Source organism: Microdochium trichocladiopsis (assembly GCF_020744255.1).
Source record: "Microdochium trichocladiopsis strain MPI-CAGE-CH-0230 chromosome Unknown B0I36scaffold_10, whole genome shotgun sequence".
Classification (NCBI taxonomy): domain Eukaryota; kingdom Fungi; phylum Ascomycota; class Sordariomycetes; order Xylariales; family Microdochiaceae; genus Microdochium; species Microdochium trichocladiopsis.
This window is the reverse complement of record NW_025763553.1, coordinates 2,204,442-2,229,058: the sequence shown is the minus strand read 5'-3', so window position 1 is coordinate 2,229,058 and position 24,617 is coordinate 2,204,442. Positions and strand designations below refer to the sequence as shown.

Here is a 24,617-nt window from a genome sequence, read left to right as displayed (position 1 = left end):
CAGCATGCTTGCGCTATGTGTAGTCAGAAGGTATCAGGACGTTGCGAATACGTCCCGACCAAGGTGGGGAGGCGGACGACGACCAAGCAAGAGTCTGCAGCTGCCTGCAGTGGACATCTGAGGCTATCTATAGCCATTGGCGACTCTTGCGCTGTACGACTGCCCGTGCGACCTCTGGTGCAGGCATCTCATGCTGCTGAACTGGAGACCTTGCAAGAGTCATGGCAGCCGAGCAGCGTAACCGAGGGGGCTGGCAAAGTTGTCCTTCTCCGCAGTGGGTCTGCCCCAGAATCTGGGGTTCACGCGGGGAAATGGAGGAGGGGGAAGGAGCGGCACTTGACCGGGCCTGTCAATAGTTGCCCCATTTGACGGATAAAAGTCCGCCTTTTCCGCTCAAGGGTCATCAACAACGTCTTGAAATCCCGTCGCTCTTGTCCTTCTTCCTGGTTGGCATATCCGTCACTTTCCGTCGCCTGACCACCCGCACTGCCCCTGGTATCACTACAATCATGGCTGCCCCCACCGAAGCCCAAAGAAGTCGCCAGTCCTTAGCTACCGCGCCCAGCACCGCCGACGGTTTCCCTGCACCAGAAACGCGGAAAAGGAGCGACAGGTCTGCGAGCAGCGGCGGTACCGACGGATTACCCAGCCCCGACTACACATCCGTGGCGAATCCTCGCAAGGGCCGCAAGGTCAGCCGGGCGTGCGATCACTGCAAACAGCGCAAAGCCAGATGCACAGGCACGCTGCCGTGCAACAAGTGTACTGCAAAGGGTATCACTTGCGTGTATGATGCGAGTTACTCCCGTGGGCGGCCTCCGACTCCGCAACCGCCCACTTCGAGTAGTCGAACAGCGCCATATGAATATGTCGCGTCCACCTCTAGTGGAGCTTCGAGCGAGGCGAGGAACGCGATCGGAAGCCACTCTGAGAGCATGGGGCCCGCGTCGAGGGCTTCTCCCGAGCTCGGAATGACCGAGATTGGCGGCCAGGTCTTTGACCCAACATCAGGCATGACCTTTTTGCATCGTGCTTGGAAGCGACTGGCCAAGCCGAGCCGAGCAGACGCGCCACTTGGCACAACGGCCCAGTCAGCCTCCTCGGATCAGCATGCAAGGCCGCCAGAAGCCCGACCACCTCCCAATCTCTCTGAGGATGACATGTATCGTCTGTCTCTTCCGTCTCATGAGGAGATGCGGCGCTTGATGGCGCTGTATTTTGATGTTTGCATTGCCACTTACCGCATCCTGCACCGGCCGTCAGTAGAAGAGTGGGCCAGGTCCATCGAGTTCAACATAAACCATGGCCACGCCGCATGGAGAGACATTGGAAGACCAAAGGTCGCCATTGTGTTTGCATGCCTGTCGGTGGCAATGGCTCACCACGAGAAGTTGGAAGCCGGTGCCGCGGCTCTGGCTGAAAGTGACAGAATGTTTGGTGTGTGCATGCAGCTGCTAGAGCCGCAGGCAGATCTGCCATCCTTGCACGCCGCACAGGCTCGCATCTTGCAGACTTTGTACCTGCTCACAACCTCTCGCATGAACAAGGCATGGTATACCTTCGGCAACGCCTTGCAGCTAATTTCCGCACTAGGGCTTCATCGCAAGACCACGCGGCAGTCACGTTTAGCGCCAGGCCAGCTCAACTACTTGCAGGCACAGCTCCGTATGAGGACATTTTGGACAGCGTACATCCTGGACAAGTACCTTGGCGTCATCTTTGGGCGGCCAAGACATTACCACGACGAGGACATTGATCAAGACTTTCCCGACCGATTCGAGGATGAGGATATAACCACTCAAGGGCCTTTGCGAGAAGCAGGTGCCGATAATGATGGGTGTCACACTGATGCACTCATATTTCACGCCAAGTTAGTCCAGTCGTTCCGGCGAGATATTTTGATGCCATGGCAGCTAATCAACCGCAGAATCGCCAAAGTAATTGGTCAGATTTCCAGAGAGGTCTACACTATATGCCCGATTTCTGAGGCAGAGCGTATCAGCGCTGCCCACCGCCTGAGCAAACAACTTGACGACTGGAAAACTTCATTACCGGCCTATCTGGTGGCAGTTCGCCCCTCCATGCTCGTCACGAGCTTCCGCCGACAGTCCATCGTCTTGAAGCTGGCATACTGCCATGCAATCATGCATGCAAACAGACTGTTTCTGCTATCAACACTGCAGCACGGTAGCAAGGGTCAAGTTGACAAGTGCTTGAATGCGGCAAAGACAGTATTTGAGGTTGTCAATAGTCTCGCGCATGATGGCCCCTTGTTCCGTGCATTCTGGTGGACTCAATATGTCACTTTTTGCGCCCTCGTTGTTTCGTATGTCTGGGACATACAGCTCAAGCGCCGTGGCACTGTCTTGACCTGTGATGCCCAGGCTGCTCACAGTAGACTCATGGACCTAGCTATACACTGTCAGACCCACATGGCCAAGGCGACTGCGCAAAACTCGCCGAGCCGGCGATATGCAGTCATACTTGAAGAATTCTGCTCGGAAGCCATGGGCACAAGACGAACAGAGGGGCCAGTTGCACCTGGGGATGTAAGCCAGCAACGCGTGATGTCAGGCAACGGCATGCAACACGAGCTCATGGTCGACCCTGCTTGCTTCTCAATCCCAGACACTCTCATTCCTGGAGGCGAGCTCAGATTCAGTTTGCTGGACGAGTGGAACACCACACACTGGCTCGAGCTCGACTCGTCTGCTTTTGGGCCGTACATGAACCTCGACTCGTCCTCATTATGGATGTCAAACTTGGATCTTTCTGGTGGTACTCTGGAACCCACACGGGGAGATACATTAGATTTCTGATGGCTAAGGTACGCCTCTCAAATTTATGTAGGTGAGTGATAATTCTTATCCTGCATTCTTTACCACTACGTCTATACAGTGAATTTCTCCTTGTTCTCCTCCGCTGCTTCTGATGCAATCCTCTTGACCTCGTCATCGCCAAGCTCCTGGAAGATGTCGTGACCCCATCTTGATTGCCAATTGAATCTCTTGTTTCGCTCCAGGCTGTTCAGCCGATCAAACACGTCGGCCGGCAACTCGGCGACCTGGAAATTCGATTTGATCCTACTGGGCGTGACGCTTTTTGGCAGAACAACCGTACCGCGCTGAATGCCCCACGAGGCAAGGAGCTGGCCGCCGTCGAGCCCAAGCTGGTCGCCAAGCTGCTTGACAACGGGGTCGTCCACGGTCCTCGGCTCATCTGTCTGGTTGTTTCCGAGGGGCGAGTACGCAGCGACTACGATGCCCTTGGATTGGCACCACTGCAATAGCTTGGGCTGTTGCAGGTAGGGGTGGGCCTCGATCTGGTTGACGGCCGGGGTTATGTTTGTGCTTGAGGCTGCCAGCAGCTCCTCGATCCGCTGGATGGTGAAGTTGGACACGCCAATCGCACGGACCTTGCCAGACTCAACGAGCTTTTGCATCGCTGTCCATGTTTCGGCTGGGGGAATGTCGGCCAGGGCAAAGATGCCACTCTCTTCTAAAGGGAACCATTTGCCGGTATTTTTGAATGCGCTGCCGATTGTTAAGCTTGCGGTCATAGAGGAACAGAGGGTTCAGGGTCAAAGAGAAACAACTTACACTGGCCAATGCATGAGATATAGATCAAGATAATCCGTGCCGAGGTCCTTCAACGACTTGTCCACCCCTGCCTCGACATCTTCAGGGGCATGATGCGTGTTCCAGAGCTTACTGGTAAGCCAAATGTCGGACCTGGCAACACCGCTCTTGCGGATGCCCTCGCCGACTTCAGCCTCATTTCGGTAGATGGACGCGCAATCGATGCTTGCGAATGTCCTCACGGTTAGCAACGTTAATCACGCCGCCAAAACGCGGCCGCGACTTTTGCGAGAAGGAACTCACTGCCTGTATCCGCTGCGCAAGGCAGTCTCGACAGCAAGCTCGACTTCGCCGGGCTTGGCTTGCCAGGTGCCGAATCCAAGAGCTGGGATCTTGGCACCCGTGTTCAGTACAAGGTGTGTAGGGAGACCCATGCTGAGCTGAGCAGGCACACGGGAACTCGTACGGGCCGAAGAGGGAGCTGAGGATGTGGTGTCAGGGCTGGCGCGCATGTGACTGGGAAGCCTCAAAACAGCTGTGACTGTGCTTCGCACTGGCAAACGAAGAACTCACTAGGTCTTAGTTGATTTGGGGGATTTTAAAGCGGCAATTGTTACATATTAACTCTGCCTTGAACGTGTTCACACTATTCAAAATGGCTGGCCAATGTTATATTGGTTCTCCTTCCGAGGGAAGCTCCACGGACACTGTGGCGAAGCGGATATTAATCCGCCCCCGCCCCCGCATCCCAGTATATCTCCCCTTTCCCAGAGCACAAGCGGCCCCACTTGACGGATTTCAATATCGTCGTTAATCCGACGCCAGGGGAATGGCGTCCGTGGAGGTACAGCGGCGGTGGCGGATGACTAGATCCGGGGCCTGGCCAAGTTCCACTGTGGAAATCTATGGGATCAAGAGTTGCGCCTATGCAATCGTGCACAGGCCCTCTCGGGGTATAACCGCGCATTTTCAGTCAGCTGCCAACTCTGCTCATTCGTGCTCGAAATTTGTGGCATGCATAAAGACTAGCACTGGGCGTTGTTAATGGCACTTGCACAGGAAACATACCAAGAGCAAGCACCATCTAAGATTTCTTGCCATGTCACCACCCTCTCTACTTGTCCCTACGGGGTCAGCCCATCCTGTGAAGCTCGACGAGCCCGTAACGGTGCCTGTGGCCACGACAATCGGCCCCGACCTTGGTGATGCCATCAGGACAGTCGACGAGCTCGTCCGGCGCAGAGCGAGAGCTCATCCGGACCGCGTCATAGTGTCCTATCCATCTGAGGGCACTCGATATGTCGACTATACCATGCAACAACTGGATGTCTTCGCTTATCGGGTCGCCAAGGCGTATGAGCAACAGCTTCCTGTGCGCCAGTCGTCAGCCGAGTCACCAATGACTGTTGCGATCTTGGGGCCCTCAAATTTCGACTACCTCATCACCATGCTCGCCCTGACCAAGCTGGGTCACACAATTCTTTTCCTGTCGACGAGAATCTCTCAAGAAGCTGTCAACAACCTGATTACCACAACAGGCGCCGTCTGTCTTCTCGTGGATCCAAAATACATGACCACAGCGGAATCGGCGCAGAAGTCAATCAAGAAGCTCAATGTCTTGGAGATACTCGGCAAAGCCTCGTTCGACTTTCCCATCGATGTCCATGCCGATACGCGAATAGATAGCCATCTTGATCCTTCCGTCGAGACCAACAATCTGATATACATAATTCATTCCAGTGGTAGGTTGCTCGCCCTACCATGTGTGAACCTTGCTGACATCGGGCCTTAGGGTCAACTGGCCTGCCAAAGCCCATATGTCAAACGCAGAAAGCAGCTGTTGCCAACTATGCCGTCAGCATGGAAATGGCGGCTTTCATCACTCTACCCCTGTACCATAACCACGGCATATGCAACCTCTTCCGGGCCATTTTCGCAGGAAAGCCAATTCATTTGTAAGATGAAACTTTCTGGCTTCTTGTTTCACTTGGGCTGACGATGTTCAGGTATAACGCGAGTCTGCCCTTGACCCGCGACCACCTGACCGAAATCATGAAGAACCATCAGTTCGAGATCTTCTACGGCGTGCCATACGCCCTGAAACTACTGTCCGAGTCTGATCTTGGGCTTTCACTGCTTCGGCATTTCAAGATTGTGATGTACGGCGGCTCAGCTATGCCTGACGAATTGGGGGATCTGTTGATATCGCGCGGCATCAACCTGGTCGGCCACTATGGCGCCACGGAAGTGGGACAACTCATGACGTCTTTCCGTGACGTCGGCGATAATGCCTAGAACTATATCCGGGAAACGCCAAAGCTTTCGCCATTCTTGAAGTGGATACCCCGAGGCCAGAACCTGTTCGAGTGCTGCGTGATGGACGGGTGGCCAGCCAAGGTGGCATCCAATCAGGATGATGGGAATTACATGACCAAGGATCTTTTTGAACCGCACCCGGCCATTCCAAAAGCCTGGAAGTACATCGCACGTCGTGACGACACAATCAATCTTGAGACAGGCGAGATGTTCAACCCCGTGAGCACGGAGGGCGCCATCCGATCTAGCAAGAACGTCACCGAGGCAGTCATCTTTGGCGCAGGACTCCCAGTACCGGGGGTGTTGATTGTCCCAGCAATGAGCTTGGTGGGCAAGACGGATGACGAGATTATTGAGCTGGTCTGGCCGGTCGTCGAGTCTGCTTGCCGCGAGGTCGAGGCCTATGCGCGGATCAGCAAGTCCATGATCAAGCCCTTGCCAGTTGGCTGCGACTATCCCCGTACGGACAAAGGTAGCGTGATTCGACAGGCATTTTACAGAACGTACGCGGATGAAATAACGGAGGTCTACGACAGAGCTGAGATCAGCAACGGCAATTCGCTCAAGCTCAGCCTGCCCCAGCTGCACGATGTCTTGCGAACATCTCTGGATGAGGCACTTGCCAAGGACGGGTCCTATACCGACGACACTGACTTCTTCCTCCTCGGCCTCGATTCCCTTCAGGCCACTCAGATGCGGAGCGACATACTCAAGACAGTGGACGTCCAGGGCAAGAGACTTAGTCAGACGGTTGTTTTCGACCATCCATCAATCAGGCAATTGAGCAAATATCTGTTCTCGCTCTCGAACCATCAAGAAGGGGAACAGGAGGATGTCGAGGGCGAGATGCGAGACCTGATTGAGAAGTACAGCCACAAGCCCGCGACTGCTGCTGTTTCAGCCTCGGCAATGTCTGTCGTACTCACCGGCGCTACCGGCTCCCTTGGTGCCCATGTTCTTGCCAAGCTGGTAGTAGATGAGAACGTTGGTAAGGTTTACTGCCTTGTGCGGGCCACATCAAACAATGACGCAGCCAGCCGCGTCAAGTCTTCGATGATTCAGCGCCGGGCCTACCATGAGCTATCCCTGCTTCAGCGCAGAAAGATTGTCAGCTTGGCTTCTGATCTGTCACAAGAGAACCTTGGTCTCTCTGATAACATGTATCACGAGGTGGCAAGTACTTTAAACTCGGTTATACACTGCGCGTGGTCGGTCAACTTCAACATGCGGCTGTCCAGCTTCGAACAGAGCAACATCTCTGGTGTTGCCAACCTCATCTCTCTTTGCGAGAGGAACAAGAAGTTTGGCCGAAAAACCGGCCCGGCCAGCTTCAACTTCTGCTCTTCGGTAAGCTCAGTCGCCCGGGCCACCGTTGACCCGGTGCCTGAGCGCCTGCCGGAGCTGGAGTGGGCACAAGGCATGGGCTACGCCCAGTCCAAGTCAGTTGCCGAGCATCTGTGTGCCCGAGCCGCAGAGCGCGGCGTAACTGCTCGGGTGCTTCGTGTTGGCCAGATTGTGGCAGATACGAAGCACGGAGTCTGGAACAGCACAGAAGCCATCACCATGATGCTCCAGACAGCGACCACGATCGGTGCGCTGCCCAAGCTCCGCGAGACTCCATCGTGGCTGCCCGTAGACACCACGGCAGAGTCTATCGTACAGATATCCCTCTCGGACGCCGGCAGTGTCTTTACTCATGTGGCCAACCCGAAAACCTTTGACTGGACATCGGATCTGCTACCGGCCCTGAGGCACGCCGGTTTAGACTTTGAAGAGGTCGAGCCGCGGGAATGGGTGAATCGTCTGCGCCATTCAGACCCAGATCCGGCCAAAAACCCCCCAATCAAATTGGTTGACTTTTTTGCTTCCAAGTACGACAAGGACGAGTTCGGCCCATCCAAGAGATACGCCACTAATATTGCCTGCTCGCTGGCACCAGCCCTCGCTGATGCGCCCGTCCTCGACCAGCAGCTTGTCGACAAATTCGTGTCACATTTTAGGTCTGGCGCATGGGTGACGTCTCCCGAAACCGAAACCCAATCTCGTCCCAGGACGGTTGTCGTGGCGGCGGGACCATGTGGTAGTGGTAAGTCAACTCTGGGATCCACATTGGCAAGAAAACTCCAGAGTCCTTTCATAGAGGGCGACTCTCTCCACGCGCGCGGCCACATCGAGAAGATGGCTTCCGGGCAGGCTCTCAGCGATCAAGATCGTGCTTCCTGGCTGGCAAGGGTCGCTAGGCGCGCAGTCGAGGCCATTGACGAGCTAGGATTCGATTCTGTCATTGTTAGTTGCTCGGCACTACGTCGTTCGTACCGCGATGCGCTCCGCAAGCAAATCGGCAATATTGCCAAGGTGGTGTTTTTGGACCTCCAGTGTTCCCCGGAGCTGCTGGCGCAGCGAACTAGTAACCGGCCGGAGCATTATATGCCCGCGAGCCTGGTAGAGAGTCAGGCCTTGTTATATGAGCAGGCGGGGATGACCGAGTGTGACGTGCTGCCCATTGACGCTGAATGCAGTCCGGAAGCCGTTTTGGAGGAGGCTTGGTGGCTCCTTAAACACGGGAGAGTGATATAGAGATACGCAGGAGAGGTTCACTAGCCAGTAGAATGGAGTCACAGCATTTGGTTATCATTGGGCGGAAACATCCGTGGTGTTTCCTTGGCACTGCAGGCCCATGCTGGCAAAAGCTTTGAAGGTACTGTGGACAAGCGCCACATTGCATTCCATCATCAGCCACCGCAATGGCGTTTTCAATTCTGGGCGCCCGTGAACTGATTCGGAGCAACCCATAAGACATAATTAGATCCCACGATAATCTGTCTATGATTCCAACACTAAAACCACGGCGAACAAGTGCACTTTCAAGCACCTTTCACTATATACGGAGGCAGCATGTCGGCAGCGATCCGCGACTCCAATGCACCAATCATCTACCTCGTCCGGCACGCCGAGTCGGAACACAATGTCTCCAAAGACATGTCGCACCGCGACCCGCCTCTGACTGCGCTGGGCGTTCAGCAAGCAACTGCGATTGCCACAGCCTTCCCAGAGCTCGGTTCCGTGGCCACGATCTTCACGTCTCCCCTCACGCGTGCAATACAAACCACTGTAGCTGGATTCTCCTCAATTCTCCATCTTGATGGCCGAGCCGAGCCCGGGGGAGATGGCGGCGCGCAGCTCATCGTCGATCCTGACCTACAAGAGCGCAGCGATCTCGCCTGCGACACTGGTTCGTCACGCTCAGCCCTGGAGCAGGCTTTTCGGGGCCTCGACTTCAGCACCCTGAATGACGACAATTGGCCGACCAAGAAAGGAGCATATGCTCCAGACGACTCTAGCGTCTCAGAGCGCGCCCAGCGGTTCCGTGAAAGGTTGCACGGGGTGGTAGAAACACTTGGAAGAAACAAAGGCGACAACAGGCAGGCACGCAAGAATATTGTCGTCGTCACCCACGGCGTCTTCATGAAGTTCCTAGCAAATGACGGCACTATCGATCTTCCAAAGTCGGGATGGAAGGCATTCACTCTCGACGACAATGCACACGACAAGGCGACTCTGGTTGCTCTAGATTGAAATGTGTCGCTCATTGGAGCCGTTCACCGCCCGAAGATAGACTATGCGGAAGAAGCAGGTGCAATGTCTGAAGAAGTATGAAACCAAGATCGCGGGGATGGCCACAAGAAGAAAGAGCCCGTGGGTAGTTATGGCGTGAGCGATAACACAGAACGGGGAGAACCTGCAGAGGGCGGACCAGGACAGACAAATGAGAAAGAATGTTGTGCGCCCTCGATGCTGAAAGCTCTCCAACAAGCCAGTCTCTACCTTTGGTCTATATTCCTCGGTGCGGTGACCAGTCTCAACCGGGCCGTGTATGTAAATGTCCGACAAGCATGTTGGTACGAAGCTGGCTAAGTACGGCGCTCTGGTTCTCTAATATAGTTATAGACACGTCACACATGCACCAAATACTTTCCGCAACCAAGTTTCACAAATTGATCACGGTTTGGAACGCATATTGCGGCTCAACAGAGCCATGCAACTCGAGATTGTCCAAGCCCACCTCCTTCTTCTCCTAGGAAGCATTTCGATATTTGCCTGTCACCGAACCTCGGTACCTCTTGGTATCAGCTGAATGGGTCCGGTGCTTTATTATGGTCTCTAGCTTTGGAAGCCCGCCTAATTGTGAGGTGATGCGTCATAGAATTGCTATAGTATCGTATATTACTATAATACCCTCTCAATTACTGTATGGAGATCAGGACTGTCCATTATAGGCTGAAAGCGCCTCGCTCACTGACCGAGCAGCCTCTTCGTCGTTCCCAGGTAATCCGTTTTGAAAGGCAGTTATGCGTATTATGCCATCTGGTGTCTTTCCGTAAGAGAAGTGTAGATGAAGACGCCCAGCTAGTTGCGACAATTCTGGTAATCTGTCTGAGAAGTATCGCCGAACAAACTCATGGGATTCTTTTTCGCTGACTGGAATATTCATGTTTTGAGACCACTCCATAGGCTTTTGCGGTCGTATGTAAGGCAAATCTGAAATGAATGAGGGTGCGCGCCACGATCCTTCGAGGTAAGTGGGCGTCAGCAGTAAGTGTTCGATCGCTGTCGTGGCGGTTGTGGGCATAAAAGTGCACTTGGCTGGCACAAATTGCCGTAGACCTGCAAGTCGAGACTCGACACAACCCTCGAGCAGGAGAGCAACTTTTCCAGCGATTTTCTTTGAGTCCAAGATTATGACCGTTGATGCTGTGTGGGAGTAGGTAAATGTTTTCCAGCTATAGCCCAACATGCCTGGAGGGTATAACGATAGAATCTCGAAGTCGTTTCTCTGAAGATGCTGAAGGTCGACTCTGATGCCCTCGGAAAATTCCAACAACCTTGACCTATGTTCCCGGCCCAATTTGATGTAGATGTGTTGTGCGGGGTCATTCCGATCCCACTTAACCTCGACGACGCCTTGGTCCGGAATTAACTCAAATTCACTACTCTCGTCCCGCCCGCGCAACGGCAGTGCGATGGCCCGGGGATCCTCATCTGTGGTAGAGTAGAGGAAAGCCAGGAAGAGGATGGGAGATAGCCGCACTATTGGCGCCTCAATGTGCAGTCCGGCATTCGTGACAGAATAATGCTTCGACCGGGATGCTGCCTTCTTTCCAATTCTGCTCAGATTAGAGCAGCCTCCGTACATTGCCGGCGTCCGGGGCAGAAGATAGTCTCGGCCTCTCTCCCACTTGCTCAAGAGCAAGTTGTACCCAGCAAGGAATATATCGTAGCTGTTATCCCTTTCCATGACGTTGATCAGCAATCGTTGGAAAGCATAGTCGCCTTCGCCATACAACAACGGCATCTGAACGCCAAGCACACCCAAGAGGCAATACGCAATGTCCTCTACCCTGGTCGTTTCGCGGCGCGATATCCAGCTCAACTTCGTGGCGATTCGCGCATCTTCCCAGCCAGATGCATGAGGCTCGATCCCTGTGATTTGTCTCAGGAGATTCGTGTACCGTTCATCCGTGTGAAAGAGAACCTGGCCGGGATGTCGCAACGAGTTTCCCCAAGCAAAAAGCTTCTTCCAGTTCGAAGCAAAGAATATCAGTTTGCGCGGAGCAAGAAGCTCTTGCAAGGTCCATCCTCTTGTGTGCCATCTGCTGTTTCCAAAAGCCGACGTGTCTTCAAAGATGTTGCGCGACCACGGCACGTCGGGAAGATAGACAAAGCAAAATGCCGAGTTCTCGTACCATCTGAACATGGAATTGATGGCCTCGCTTAATTCCGCACTGCTGCTCTTGTCGATACAGCACGTGTCGATCCAAACCTGCGCAAGTGGCCATGAACAAAAATGCCAATGGCATGGGGAGTTTGTACGGTTACTGACATATTTCAGGCCATAGAACAGGGCCAAACGACAGGACTCTTTAATCTTGCCATAGCCAGCCATCTGGTGATGGTGGGGGTTGTTGTGCAAGTCCTGGAAGCTGACCTCTTCCGCATCCCACGTATGAGACAGGATAGCGTAAGGCGGGACTCGGGGCTCAAAAAACTCTTCCAAGGTCAGCGAATCTGCGTGCAAGAGACGCATAGTGCCAACGCTCGTGCTCGAAATATTGAAGCACTTCTGTGTGGACCGGGGCAGATTGAGACAAGTGGCGACTTGACAAAGGGTGAGCAGGGAGGTGTGCAGAGCGACGGGCAGTTGTTGTTGTCTCACCCCATACAATCCTCAGCCTGCAATGTCTGGGGCTGTGCTCAACCTGCATGATGCATGGATGGTACCCCAAGTGCCATGGTCCCATGCGGCTGCGGTACCCAACTCTCAGCCACCGCCACCATGCGCTCATTGTAGACAACCAGATGAGTTGGTCAAACCTGAATTTACTGTGAAGGTTTTGTTCTGACAGCATAAACAATGGCGCCTATTTCATCCGAGCTGGATTCAGCACAAGCCTGACCTGTATCTGGCATTATGATGACTCCAGGCGTAAGCAGTCATGAATTGACGTCCCTCCGTCATCACCGTCCAGCGCAGAGCGAAACAGGTGATCCACTGGCTGTGAGGTCACGGCCAGCTGCGGCAAAGGAGTAAACAGACCCCGTTCAATCACCGAACACAAGGATGCAACAGAAAGGGGCAAACGATAATGCGCAACCTTACTCATCAGATCCTTGGCCTTGACGCCGTGGGTTTTTGCACGAGCCCTCTTGCTTCCTCTCTTTCTCCGCGGCTGCCGGGACAGACAGAATGCATGTCATCGAGATATGCTGTCAGCAATAGCATCGCCGTTCTAGGGCTCTTTGAGCGTGAGGCCTCCCCGTTGCACGATTACAGGGGTGCTCCAGCATTTTTCCATCAGCTGGAACCAGAGATCAACCTTTTTCTTTGCATCACTCTTCGGTTAGTACCCGCGCTCGACCCTGAAGGTGAGTCAGAAGGCAGGAATATTGAACAGGTCTGAGCAATTCCCATACACTGCATGATGCCATCCCCTCCAGGAAGACGACCAACAAAATGCAGACAAAGGAGAGCAGCCTCGGGCACTTCCGCACTTGGAGATTCCTTAGTGATACTCGGATTGGGCTACATAGGGTGTGTGCGTAAAGAATTGATGTCGACGAGCTCTGCAAGACCGTCCTGTCCTAGAAGGTGGCAATCACCTTGATTCTCGACGCCCAGCAACTGTAATTGTCCGGTCCGATCTCATCAAAGGGCTGTCGACTGTCATATGAGTACTTTCTCTACGATGTTAAACAGTTGCAAGATTAAAGCCCTGTTGTCACGAACCCCCTGGGTACAGACGTCAAACGGGGCGCTAGATGGCCACCACACAGAGGCCATACTCACCTCTACGTCGAAACTTTTCAACATTGTATCACTAGTTCCAGGCGTGATCTTTGACCTTAAAGGAGTCGCGGTGACGCAAAATAAGGCTCTAGCCGCACCCCTGAACGCCTTGGAAGACAGTTTCGCCCCTATCAAGAAAGGCTTAGCAGCACTAGAACTATATACGCCATTTGTCACAGCCATAATCCAGCGCGCTGTATTTTCCACACGCCAGGCAGTAGGGAGACAGGCAATCGCCTCGTTACACTACGTTAAGGTTCAGTATTCGACAAGTTGAGCATGAGGGTAATATCCTCGCCCGCCTGCTCGCGCATCTTACTGGCCGACTTTAGAATGACTTCGCCACCAGCAAAGGTTTTCTCAAGGCGCAAAACCCGAAAAATCGATCTCCGGGCATTGCAGAGCACACTTGCGTCTTTCTCCAGCATTCCCTCGGGATATGTTTTGTGCCGTCGGGGTTTGGCCCTGTATGCCCTCGGGATTTGGGCCCTTGCACAATGAGGCAATTGCCACTATCAGCTGCTCGGTGGTCTAACTTGTTAGACCCCGATGCAAGATCCGGTGACGCCGAAAAAACTTCAATGCGACGTATGCGACCGGTGCCTCTCAAGGTACACATTCAAATGGGGTACCATGTTTTGAGCAAGTGGCCGAGGAGACGGCGTCGGCTGCATTGATGCCTCATTGATCCACCCTCAGCGCAAGAAGCTCCTGATTGATACAGCATTTCGCACCAGATTCTTTCTTAATCGTGTGTCAACGTTCGGTTTCGTATGCCGGCCAATCCTATACAGGCCTTGAATTATTCATATTTTCTCCGCCTGTGATTGTGGAGACTGACATCAAGTTTGGTTCCCCAATTTTGCATGAAATGACAGGAGTCGATGGCACAGCGGACGCTTCACGGAGTTGACATTACAAGCTAGTTCTAGGACTTCCTCCTTGTTCAACTCTCTTCGTCGTGCAGGTGCGCAAAGGCATATTGCTTGGCTGCGCCGTGCGGGACAGCCCCAGATCGCCTCAGTGAAGTCGTGGTAGCACGATCATGGGTCGTCAATTTAAGGTGACGCAGGCTGGCGTCAGCAGGTGCTGACTTGCTAGAGAAAGGCCCTGCGGGTGCGGGCCGCTAGCTGGGGCATACCGACAAATACATGCATGCTTGTTGCCACGCAAAGCGCTTCTGGCTATACCTGCGCTACTCTGAGGTGGACCATCTAATAGCCTATCCTCCCAAAGCTGCACTTTCGGTGCAGCGTCTCTCCACGCACACCTCGCCGCCAACCACACGACAGCCTGGAACCGCTCAGGGACTCCCCAATGGGGCAGTCTTGACATGCAGGCCAGTGGACCTGGAGCAGAGTGGCGTGCAAGAGAAAACTCCAAGGACCTAAACGATCAACCCTGGTAAGCAAGTACGTACGCTGAATCAGCCCCAGTGTCTGCAGGACAGACCGCAGCCAATAGTGCCACCATGGGTGACTTGCACTCCTACGGCTCACGATGGACTGATGGGGGCGGATTCAACGATACTCAACCAGGTTTGCCCTGTGGATGCTCACGAGTCGCGTCGCGCTTGTCAGGCGGCATGCCTGTAAATTACGAGGAAACCGACAGCGCTGCGAGACTCGAGGTTGCTTGGCAATCCACCAAGCCCTTTTTCGAGAGAAGGCATGGTCAGAAGTTAACAAGAACAACGGTCTCGATTTCATGTATATAAGAGCCGCCGCCGACTTGTTCATTTCGGCAATAACAATAGCAACAGCCAGCCATCCAGCACCATAGCAAACCCCTTGAACCGTCCTCAATCATCTTATATCTCTGCCTCGGCACCATTCAATCTATCAAGATGTTCACCAAGTCCTTTTTCATGGTTCTCGCTGCCACCAGCGCCCTCGCTGCTCCGGCTCCTGCTGCCGGCGAGGGAGTGAATCTCGTTCCCCGGGCTCTGCTCTTCAAAATCTGTCGCCAGACAAGCTTCAGAGACTGTTACGATAGCCCTTCCAACCTCGGCCGTTGCACCAAGTACGTTCTGGTGCCTTTTCAGGTCTCCCACTCATCGATATGCACTCCTGGGTGTAATTATCTCCCGGTCTACTAACACAAAGCTCACGACAGCGCCTACGAAGGCTGGAACGACGCCATCTCCTCTGCCAAGACCACCGACCCCAGCATTCAGTGCTACATCTGGACGTCAGTTACATCCTACCACTCACCCTTCTCCCTCGACTTGTCTTTCTTCATGGAGCACCGCTAACGGGTCTCTCCCTCCTACTCTTTATAGTAACTATGATTGCGGCGGTACTCGCGGTGGACCCATCGGATCCGACGACGGACACATTGACCTCGGCGACTTTGGCTGGAACGACAAGATCTCGTCGTGGATGTGCCAGACCCGCTAGATCTTTGCCGCCTACGATCCCACTCGCCTGTTCGTCTGCTGGACCGCCCGGCCTGTTGTCTTTTGGTTTCTCGCTCCGTTCCAGGTGAAATCGTCAAGATCACGAGACGCTGCTTAGACCTGATCTGGCGTTTCCCTCCGATCTTTCACTTTGCTGCCATTTGACCGTCATCGCTTTATTCCATAGTCTCCTTCCAGTCGCTCGTTCCAAACCCCTTCAATACAGACGTCAATTGCACCCTAAGTCGTAGCACAAGCCTTCAGGAGCTTTTTCATTATATGCAGGACCAAGTGATGGTGACCGTCCGAATTCAGATGACGAGGATAGGTATGATGAGGAAGACCAAGACACTGCAAAATACAGATATCCATCCAGAGCTGATTATATACGTCATGGTTTTCGAACAGATAGAGTAAAGCCTTGGTCTCGCCTGTGATAATACTGTTGCGATTGGATTGGACCAGCGTATGTATTGGTGTGTGGCACGTGTCAGCGATATTTATTGTCGATCTCCTTCGTATCTCCGTTTACCCTGGGGATTGAAACAGAGACATGACAATACGATATAAAGGATTGGGAGCAACGCCATACGTATGTGCACACTGCAATACACCTTCTCTGGCAGGTTCGAGTCTGGCGCTTGTTCAAGTCGAGGGACTCCTTAGCTAACCCATTTTCATGAGGCCTTCTTAACAATGTGGGTACCTGCTACAAGCACCGTTTCTCGAAATGCAAATCGTACAACCCAGAGCTCCCCAGTGGTGTAGCCCTGTATATCCACGAGGGCTCAGATCTCTCAGCCTTGCCTGTTGCCCCAGACTCGTCCGTGCGCGATGTGTTGACGCGACCAATCTTCTTCTCATGAACACAGCCTGCCACCATGGTCATCTGCCTCAAAACCTGTGCCTGCGAGACCATGTCGTCCGGCGGCACGCCGACACGATACGACCACACCGCCACACCGACCTCCAACACGAGCTGCACGACCACTGCGCCTATCAGGATCGCCATGACGGCACCCGTGTGTTTGATGGTCAGCACGTCCCCGCGTGCGGGTGCGGTCCCGCCCTTGATGACGAGCGGATCGTTCCACTCGGCGGTAGACGCGACCACGCCGATCGCGAACTCGGAGAGCACCAGCGCCACGGCACTGACGCTGCCATTGGTGGGCAGGCCGAAGAACACCTCGGCGGGGAAATTCTGGGACTGGGCGACCACGGTGACGTTGGCCGGCCAGGACGACGAGATGCCCTGCAGGGCAATCCCACCCGCCGCCATGGTGCGCACGCCAAGGCTGATCTCGTGCTCCGGGCGTAGGGCGTTGGCCACAGGACTGACGGTCGTGTTGCACGTGTAATACCAGGGATTAGTCAGGGAGGCTTCGAACACGGTGATCGGAACGCATCCTTCTCCGCAGGATTGCGTCGTGTTGATCATGTAGGTCGTCTGGTCGGCGCTGCCGTTCGCGACCTGGAGCGGGAGAATGATAGTGGTGCTGGTGCTGGAGTCGGACGGGTCCGCGATGGTGATTTGGGTATCACTGCCATCGCCCCCTTGGGTGACAGGCGCTCCGCGGCAGACGCTTGACGCAGTCACCGACCGTGGTGTGATGATGGCGACTGGGTTGGTGCCGCTGGCGGCGGCCGAGGCGGCGGAAGTGTCACGGAAGACGTAGCTGGCCGACTCGGTGCCCAGGAAGATGAGCGCGTCGCCAGGGGCAAAGATGCTGCCTGGCTCCGGGATACTACCGAGGGGCGCGGTGTTGAAGCCAGACGAGATGAGCCCGTAGCTGTATGCAGTGTACTGCTGAGCATCGAGTTCGGCCGAGGTGGACGGCAGCAGTTTGTATGTCTGGATGGTCGACATGTCGGCAACGAGCAAGTCTCCAGGCACCAGGAGAGCCTGGTCAGTGGCTGCGTCCAACGAGTAGCAGAGCCCGAGAGCTGAAACTGCAATCTGGGCGCCCTGTCGTCCCGTAAGAGAGACATCTTGTCAGCCGCAGCTTCTTGATATGTCTTCGAGGGGGGTCCCCCTCGGCTCACAAGTAACAGGATAATCCAAGCCGTAACGGCGCCATGGATGGTGAGTCGGTGAGAAGTCAACGCCAGCTGCAGCAGGTTGGTTATCTTGTCGGCCTGCAATATTCGCTCGACCTTGCGCCGTGAGCGGTGGCGACGGGCCAGCAGGCACCAACGTAGGTCACGGATCATGTCGTCAAGGCTGCTGGTGATGGCGAGGCCGAGGCCGATTGAGAGTCCTGTGATGAGCGTGTTGAATATCCTCTTGCCCTCGCTGTCCATGACGGGCTTGCTGGCATAGTGGAAAAGGATGCCAGCCATGGCACCGACCACGGCCGCCGTCACAAGCCATCGCGCAAGACACCGCACGGCAACGTTCGCAAAAGGCCGCCTTCCTGCTGCAAGTCCCAGGGGCTGCGTGCTCACGTCTTGATTCTCCGTGTTTTCGTCCGGCGCTTGTTCATCGAGCGACGGCGACGTAGGCATCTGGCGCAGCTCGACCGTGACAGAGTCGTCAATCGCCATGTTCAGATGTCAGCTTGCAACGCAGTCATTCCGACGCCTCGGCGACGTAGCGCAACAGCATTCGCAAGCAGTCTGCTGGGAACAAAGGCCTGGGTCTGGCACTTCCATGGTTTGGGACAAGGCAGTTGGGCGTGTCGCTTGGAACTAAGCTATCAGGGCTGAAACGAGCTCCGATCAATAGCCTCCAGGGATGCATAATCCCCAGTATTTAGACTAATAGCAAGGTTCGATCTAGCTAGTCAAGCCCAGCTTCTCATTTTAGTGTGAATCGGCGCTTCTGGGTTCTTAGTAAGACGTGTACAACGTCACGGCTCCATAAAGCATGGGCCCAAAGCCATCAAAATCAACGGGCTCTTATACACTGTGCCCATGAGCACGCCCTTTGATGTTGTGACAACCATCTGATACCGGGCCCATCGGTCAAATTCACGGAGTTCGAAAGCATGGGGCCACCGTGAGTTGAGAGGGTTGTTATCGTGGACACTACGAAAGACTTGAACAGTCCAATAACTTGCTTCCAAAAAGACTACCCTCTTTGTCTGTCCTGCATGACCTCGTTGATTTTGCGACAGTATGTTATATCGAGATAGGAACTGATATCCAGATAGAGCCACATCTGAGAGTCACACTCATAATTCCTCAGCCCACATGCATGCTGATGGTAGCGAGGGATGCAGTAGCTGTGTAACTCCATTTTAGTGAGGGGATTGGAAATACACACGGGGGCCGCCTTACCTCGAGAATCGTGGATTTCTGAGAAACACCCGGTTCTCAGACTCGACGGAGATGCCCCTTCCATTTCAACTGAGCCTGACCTACGACATGAAAATAAGCTCATCAAGCCATCTTGTAATCTGTGGCGCAAGAGCCGGGGTTGGATTTGATGTACGCGCCTCCCCCGCATGAACCCTTGAGCCCCTGCTTGAGAGCAATCTGGGGGGGGATCGCCCAGCAGGAAAGCAGGGATCCCCGTGGTTCGCATACAGGGAGTCACAACCTGATTGGCTACCTCGGCCCCCCTCGTTTCTGCAGCGCCAAATCTAGTAACCAGCTCGTCACATTCGATGTCTCTCGGCCGGGATCTTCTCGGCCTTCTCGGCCGCCCCTCCTTATCTGCGTTGCATATCGCACCTCGGCAACGACATATCTGGTAGCAGAGCGACATTGTAGATGGGGAAATCTGCTCGCCGCCGAGGATCAAAAGGTCATCATATAAAATGGATACCGGTGCAGCAAAGACTGCCTGTGGGACTGTGCGGGCACAACAGCGATCATTCGAGATTTCGCAACTTCGTCCGCCGAAGCGTTTAGAAGCTCAAGGTTCTTACAGAGATCATCACTGGCATCCAAAAACAGCTATGGGGGTAGTAGGGCGGGTCGGCGACGAGATCAACCATTTGGGGGAAAAGTTCATCTGGACAAGACTCCATCTAACACCAGAGCAGCTCAAGCCGCTGCAGCAGACCTACGACGACCTTTCGCAGAAAGCGCTTGACAAGCTCGACGAGATTCTCCCTGTGCCAGCAATCCCTGCAACACCTGCGAAGGACGACGATAAGACGACCCCGACCAAAGAGGCTCGTGAGCGCAAGCCACAGAGAGATGCATATAAGCTGCTTAAGCAGCACGCCGACGCCGCCGAGGAGATCCGGGCGTTCTGGAATCAGGTCAATACAGTGCCGGACTGGGTGGACTGGGCACAGATTGAGCGCGGGCAGAAGGTGTTCTGGCGATATGCCGGCGCCTCGGTGACTTCGGTGCGTTCCGATAATACCCCCACCATGGTTGTCACCCGACTTTTGAAGCCTTGACACACTGACGTCAAATTCTCATGTAGCTCACATATCTCTCCTTACTCGGAGGCATGGGCGGCGGGCGCATCGTTGAGACGCTCGATCGCACAGGCGGCTTCTCTGCATCCGTTGTGCGCCGACGCCTCCTCGAGACGACACAACACACGCTCGACGTGCATAAGAATCTCGCAAGCATCCAACCCGGCGGCCAAGGGTGGGAGTCCTCGGTCCGCGTGCGGCTGCTGCATACCTCGGTCCGGCGGCGCATCATGCAGCTCGCCAAGGAGAAGCCAGACTACTTCGATCTCGACAAGTTCGGCATCCCGATCAACGACCTCGACTGCATCGGCACCATCAACACTTTTAGCGCGGCCGTGGTCAACATGGGGCTACCTAGGCAGGGCATCATCCTCCGCAAGCAGGAGGAGCTCGACTATCTTGCGCTATGGCGGTACGTGGCGTACATCATGGGAACGCCGCACGACTGGCTGTCGTCACCCGAGGAGGCAAAGGCCATGATGGAGAGCCTGGTTGTCTCGGAGATCATGCCGACCGACAAGTCGGGCAACCTGGCCAATAACATTGTCTTTGGCTTCGAGGGCATCCCTCCGATCTATGCGTCGCGCGGGTTCCTGTACGCGCAGGTCTGGTGGCTGAACGGCGCCGAGCTGTCCCGGGCGCTGAAAATCCCCAAACCCAGCATGTTCAACACGGCGCTGGTGGCGATGCAGTGCTGGCTGTTCATGCTGAATGGATACATATCGAGGAGTGTCCCATGGCTGGATGAGAGAAATATCAAGGTGAGTCGAAACTTTGGCTAGCTGCTGCTTTTCTACCAGTTGAGTACCTTGCTGAACTGTCTTGTCGACACAATAGAACATGCGAGCGACGTTCTACGAGCTACTTGTAGACAATAAGAACAAGGGCGGCCTGGGCTACAAGGCCATGTTCACATTCAAGTGGATCCCGGACTTACTCAACCCTACGACCCCGCTGGGCATCGTGGACGCCACGAGAGAGAAGAACTCTGGGCCGTGGAGGAAGAATGGCGTCGAGCGGATGCTGACAATGCTGCTCGTGCTCACTATTGCTTCTGGGTACGGGGCCGTTCTTGGGACCCGGGCTGTGCACAATGCTGGTTGGTTTAGGATGTTTAGGAGATACCTGGCGAGCAGTTTGCCAGCGGCCACCAGGTGATTAGTGATCATTGATTTCGCCACAGCAGCGGTGGGAGAGACAGCGATTCCGGCTTCTGTCATGAAACTTGATGAACAATTGATGTGGAATCCAATAGAATATAGTTCCGCACGGCCCGATCATGCAATCTCCCGAAATGATTGTGAGACCGTCGTCGTTTGTTGGAGGTCCTGGTTGGACATTTTGGCACGGGCGGAGATGGACAATCGGCAGTGCTGACAGCAATCGCTTGGTGTCTTGTCACCATCCGGGGAACCTAGCACCCGAGACGTCATCTGGCTGGCCGGGTTGCCTGACTCCCGGCACTCTGGGGGCTGCATATCGGTACCTTGCATCGGCATTTCGCCATCGTGTGCACGGAGCGGAGATAAGTAATCGGGTTATGGGGCGCGGACTTCCCAGGCTTTTCGTAAGTGGTGGCCGATTTCCCGAAACCTTCGTCGATAGCTCTCCGCATGGCGTGGTCTGCAGCACTTTTCTAATTGGCCACGAGGCACATAGCGGAGAACTCGATCGGCCGGTATGATTTCCCGACATGTGTCTCAGGGACTCTCCAAAGCAGATGCCTGTAACATGCTTGTCAACGTGCAAAGCCAAAATGCCATGAAGTTACGTGATTGAAGATCTGGATTTATAAGACACGGAGTTAAGCGCTTTCGTTTGCGCCACCAGAGCCCGCCATGGCTCTCAGTGGCCAGTTATAAACCTCATGGGACATTCTCTCGGAGCTCTTTCCGGGCGTCGTCAAGCATCCTATCCCCTTCACGAAACACAATATCTTCATCTCCTTTCGCAGTCAAGCAATGCATATTCACAATGTCCAAGATCCTCGCAGTCTTCGGCGCCACGGGCAACCAGGGCGGCTCGGTCGTGACTCACGTACTCTCTGATCCTCAGCTGTCGAAGGAATATTCGATTCGTGCCATTACTCGCGACGCATCCTCCGCCAAGGCACAAGCCCTCAAGGCTTGCGGCGTAGCTGAGGTCGTCGCTGCCGACCTGACGGACGCATCCACTCTCCCGGCCGCCCTCGCGGGCGCACACACAGTCTTCCTCCTTGCGGCCACACCGGGCTTCGGTGGCGATATACGTAGTGTTCAGCGCGACTCGGTGATTACGGGGGCCGACGCCTGCGTCGCTGCCGGGGTCCAGCGCATCGTGTACAGCACGCTCCCTTTTGCCAGCAAGATCTCAGGCGGCAAGTACACTGGAGTGGCGCCGTTCGACGGGCAGGCCGAGGGCGAGGAGTACATCCGCGGGCTCAGCGACAAGGGCGTGGTGCGAAGCAGCTTTGTGTCTGCGAGCGCTTTTATGCAGAACTACCGCGGCCCGCTGAAGCCGCGCCCTTCGCCGGCGGGAGACGGCACGTATGTCTTTACCACGCATGTTGGGGCGGAGTCGAAGTTGCCCTTGATCGATATTACGGAGCTGGGCAAGTGGGTCGCAGCAATACTGGCGGACTTTGACAAGCTTGAAGGCAAGACTTTGTGTGCGGGCAGCAGGCAGTACACGATGCTCGAGATCGTCGAGCATCTGAGTGCAAGCACGGGCAAGAAGGTTGTGTACAAGCAGGTCTCAAGTGAGGATGCTCTCCAGTTGTTTGGCGGGGACCGGAACCCTGCGGCTGGCGTGCTGGTGGAGATGCAGCTGTATGAGGAGGAGTTTGGCTACTTTGGACCAGATACGGACAAACTGGTCAGATGGAGCGTCGAGAACGCCAAAGGGCACATTTCGACGTTTGAGGAGTACCTGCAAAGAGAGCCGATCCAGTTGGACTAGAGACGTGGCTCGAGGTGGGCTCGAAGGGCTTTCTCCGCAAGGCCTGCAAGGTCTCCCCCCATCGTAACGGAGATAGCTTCATCAAATATCGCCATGGTATAAATGCCCACCGCTGATCCCTCCAAGTGCCCTGAGAAATGAAACGACAGAACCACATCGTATCCACATTGACAATAAAACCTCTTCAAAGCTCAACTCTTACAGCAATCCTAACAAACCAACCGAGAGACTTTCTGATCCTCGCACGCCACCACCATCACCATGGCACCTCTCATGAGACTCTCGGGCAGAACCACTGGTCATTCAAATCACTCTGCTCTGGGGCCCATAGTCAACCACAAGAGATCCCCGGCTGTTCGGGAAAAGCCACAGCCACGGAGTCAATCAACAAACCTCCCAGTCGAGCTTATGCACCTCATCTCGGGCCACCTACGCCAAACTCATCCCGGAGAGAAACCTCGACTTGGAGAGCCCGCTTGGGCACTTTGCTTCGTTTCCCGGTCCTTCGCCAAATGCTTCACACCCCGACTATATCACAATATCAGCCTCGATCGGCTCGCACCCGGTGCAGCTGACCAGCTCATGCGGACTCTGTCGAGCTCTCCAACGCTGGCTGCTTTCGTATGCAACGTGGAGGTCAAGTCGCAAGACATCTACACCGAGAAGGCGAAACACATTATCGGAGAACGCGCCCGCAACACCTTGCATCGAGCGAAAGAATGGGTGTGCGACTACTACTCCTCGGACTTCTACGACACTCTCGACCAGTTGGTGTCGTTCCGCTACGAGCTTCTCGATCGTCTCGATCGCGTTCACGGCTTCACGGACGGCTGGCTAGTCATGCTGGCAGTTCTGCCACCAAACTTGCGGCAATTATCCTGGGAGAGCACCACTGCGTACGAAAGATTTGAGGCATTGCTCACCACCGACTTCAACGGCAGTGGGCTTGCGCACAGCCCACTCGAGCAGCTCAAGACCATCAACTACCACAACAACTGCAAGCGCAAACTCGGAAACCATCCCTTCATTCCACTCAGACGACGACAAGGACGCTGCCCACCCTTCTTCCTCCATCGACAACACAAAAGGCTTGCCATCAGAGAAGTTGACTGTGCCAACCTCGAATCCGTCCCGCCTTTCTCCCAGGCTGGACACTTGGTGCAGTACCCGACACTCAACGGTGCAATGACCACAAGCCTCATCGAATGCACTCTGGATTCCTGCCAAATCTCCGCCGCGCTCTTCGGGGAGCTGCTCCGACAAAACAAGGCCCTCACAAATTTGAGGCTGTGGAACCATCATTTCAAAAGGGGCCAGCAAGGCTTGCCATCAGACGGTCTCTCGCTTGCCGAAGCTGGCGATGCGCTGCGCGAGCACGGTCACTCTTTACGGAGCATCACCATCGGCCACGACATATGGCACCCCATCCGCAGAAACCCCCGGAAATACGGAAACATCGGCTCTCTTCGCAACCTGGCCAGTTTGGAGACGCTCACCATCAACCCACGCCTACTCCCCAGTCATGATGCTCTCAGCCTTGTTCAGGATCTCCCGCTTTCACTGGTGGAGCTCGTCCTCGTCACCGTCAACAGAACAACCGTCATCCAAATGGCCAACCTACGAAATTAGATCGACCCCACTCAGCATGGCTGATTTTGCTCCTACAC

At 54.7% G+C, this 24,617-nt stretch overlaps 11 protein-coding genes across 11 annotated transcripts; 7 read left to right on the top strand and 4 right to left on the bottom strand.

Moving 5' to 3' along the window:
* Positions 1–509: 509 nt before the first annotated feature.
* On the top strand, positions 510–3,195 carry B0I36DRAFT_393772 (fungal-specific transcription factor domain-containing protein; the record flags this gene model as incomplete). Its single annotated transcript, XM_046161477.1, has 2 exons — positions 510–1,870; positions 1,928–3,195. The coding sequence occupies 2 exons, from the start codon at positions 510–512 to the stop codon at positions 2,817–2,819; spliced, it is 2,253 nt and encodes a 750-aa protein (XP_046007604.1). The 3' UTR covers positions 2,820–3,195.
* Positions 2,782–4,012, bottom strand: B0I36DRAFT_393770 (GCY protein; the record flags this gene model as incomplete). The annotated part of the gene is made up of 3 exons (XM_046161476.1): positions 2,782–3,533; positions 3,600–3,803; positions 3,882–4,012. The coding sequence occupies 3 exons, from the start codon at positions 4,010–4,012 to the stop codon at positions 2,891–2,893; spliced, it is 978 nt and encodes a 325-aa protein (XP_046007603.1). The 3' UTR covers positions 2,782–2,890.
* A 665-nt stretch (positions 4,013–4,677) lies between these two features.
* B0I36DRAFT_393765 (thermosensitive gluconokinase) lies at positions 4,678–8,471 on the top strand (the record flags this gene model as incomplete). Its single annotated transcript, XM_046161475.1, is given in 4 exon segments — positions 4,678–5,320; positions 5,371–5,533; positions 5,585–5,855; positions 5,874–8,471. 4 exon segments carry the CDS (start codon positions 4,678–4,680, stop codon positions 8,469–8,471), a joined length of 3,675 nt encoding a protein of 1,224 aa, XP_046007602.1.
* Positions 8,472–8,789: 318 nt separating this feature from the next.
* Positions 8,790–9,470, top strand: B0I36DRAFT_251956 (phosphoglycerate mutase family protein; the record flags this gene model as incomplete). Its single annotated transcript, XM_046150652.1, has 1 exon — positions 8,790–9,470. The coding sequence occupies one exon, from the start codon at positions 8,790–8,792 to the stop codon at positions 9,468–9,470; it is 681 nt and encodes a 226-aa protein (XP_046007601.1).
* Positions 9,471–10,130: 660 nt separating this feature from the next.
* Positions 10,131–10,831, bottom strand: B0I36DRAFT_334376 (uncharacterized protein). Its single transcript, XM_046155344.1, has one exon. The coding sequence runs from the start codon at positions 10,687–10,689 to the stop codon at positions 10,153–10,155; it is 537 nt and encodes a 178-aa protein (XP_046007600.1). The 5' UTR covers positions 10,690–10,831; the 3' UTR covers positions 10,131–10,152.
* Positions 10,832–10,899: 68 nt separating this feature from the next.
* B0I36DRAFT_211791 (heterokaryon incompatibility protein-domain-containing protein) lies at positions 10,900–11,979 on the bottom strand (the record flags this gene model as incomplete). Its single annotated transcript, XM_046148923.1, has 2 exons — positions 10,900–11,715; positions 11,776–11,979. Coding segments are annotated over 2 exons (1,020 nt in total), but the record flags the coding sequence as incomplete, so codon positions are not given.
* A 3,106-nt stretch (positions 11,980–15,085) lies between these two features.
* Positions 15,086–15,638, top strand: B0I36DRAFT_367812 (uncharacterized protein; the record flags this gene model as incomplete). The annotated part of the gene is made up of 3 exons (XM_046159524.1): positions 15,086–15,261; positions 15,355–15,429; positions 15,521–15,638. 3 exons carry the CDS (start codon positions 15,086–15,088, stop codon positions 15,636–15,638), a joined length of 369 nt encoding a protein of 122 aa, XP_046007598.1.
* Positions 15,639–16,346: 708 nt separating this feature from the next.
* On the bottom strand, positions 16,347–18,142 carry B0I36DRAFT_393751 (uncharacterized protein; the record flags this gene model as incomplete). The annotated part of the gene is made up of 3 exons (XM_046161474.1): positions 16,347–16,444; positions 16,487–17,603; positions 17,681–18,142. 3 exons carry the CDS (start codon positions 18,140–18,142, stop codon positions 16,347–16,349), a joined length of 1,677 nt encoding a protein of 558 aa, XP_046007597.1.
* Positions 18,143–19,581: 1,439 nt separating this feature from the next.
* Positions 19,582–21,087, top strand: B0I36DRAFT_204831 (uncharacterized protein; the record flags this gene model as incomplete). The annotated part of the gene is made up of 3 exons (XM_046148818.1): positions 19,582–19,938; positions 20,019–20,774; positions 20,851–21,087. Coding segments are annotated over 3 exons (1,350 nt in total), but the record flags the coding sequence as incomplete, so codon positions are not given.
* A 900-nt stretch (positions 21,088–21,987) lies between these two features.
* On the top strand, positions 21,988–22,950 carry B0I36DRAFT_251543 (uncharacterized protein; the record flags this gene model as incomplete). The annotated part of the gene is made up of 1 exon (XM_046150621.1): positions 21,988–22,950. One exon carries the CDS (start codon positions 21,988–21,990, stop codon positions 22,948–22,950), a length of 963 nt encoding a protein of 320 aa, XP_046007595.1.
* Positions 22,951–23,211: 261 nt separating this feature from the next.
* On the top strand, positions 23,212–24,595 carry B0I36DRAFT_393746 (uncharacterized protein; the record flags this gene model as incomplete). The annotated part of the gene is made up of 1 exon (XM_046161473.1): positions 23,212–24,595. The coding sequence occupies one exon, from the start codon at positions 23,212–23,214 to the stop codon at positions 24,577–24,579; it is 1,368 nt and encodes a 455-aa protein (XP_046007594.1). The 3' UTR covers positions 24,580–24,595.
* Positions 24,596–24,617: the final 22 nt, after the last annotated feature.

Coding starts and splice junctions, on each gene's coding strand:
- B0I36DRAFT_334376 (XM_046155344.1), bottom strand. CDS start 10,689: ATGTTGGGCTATAGCTGGAAAACATTTACCTACTCCCACACAGCATCA.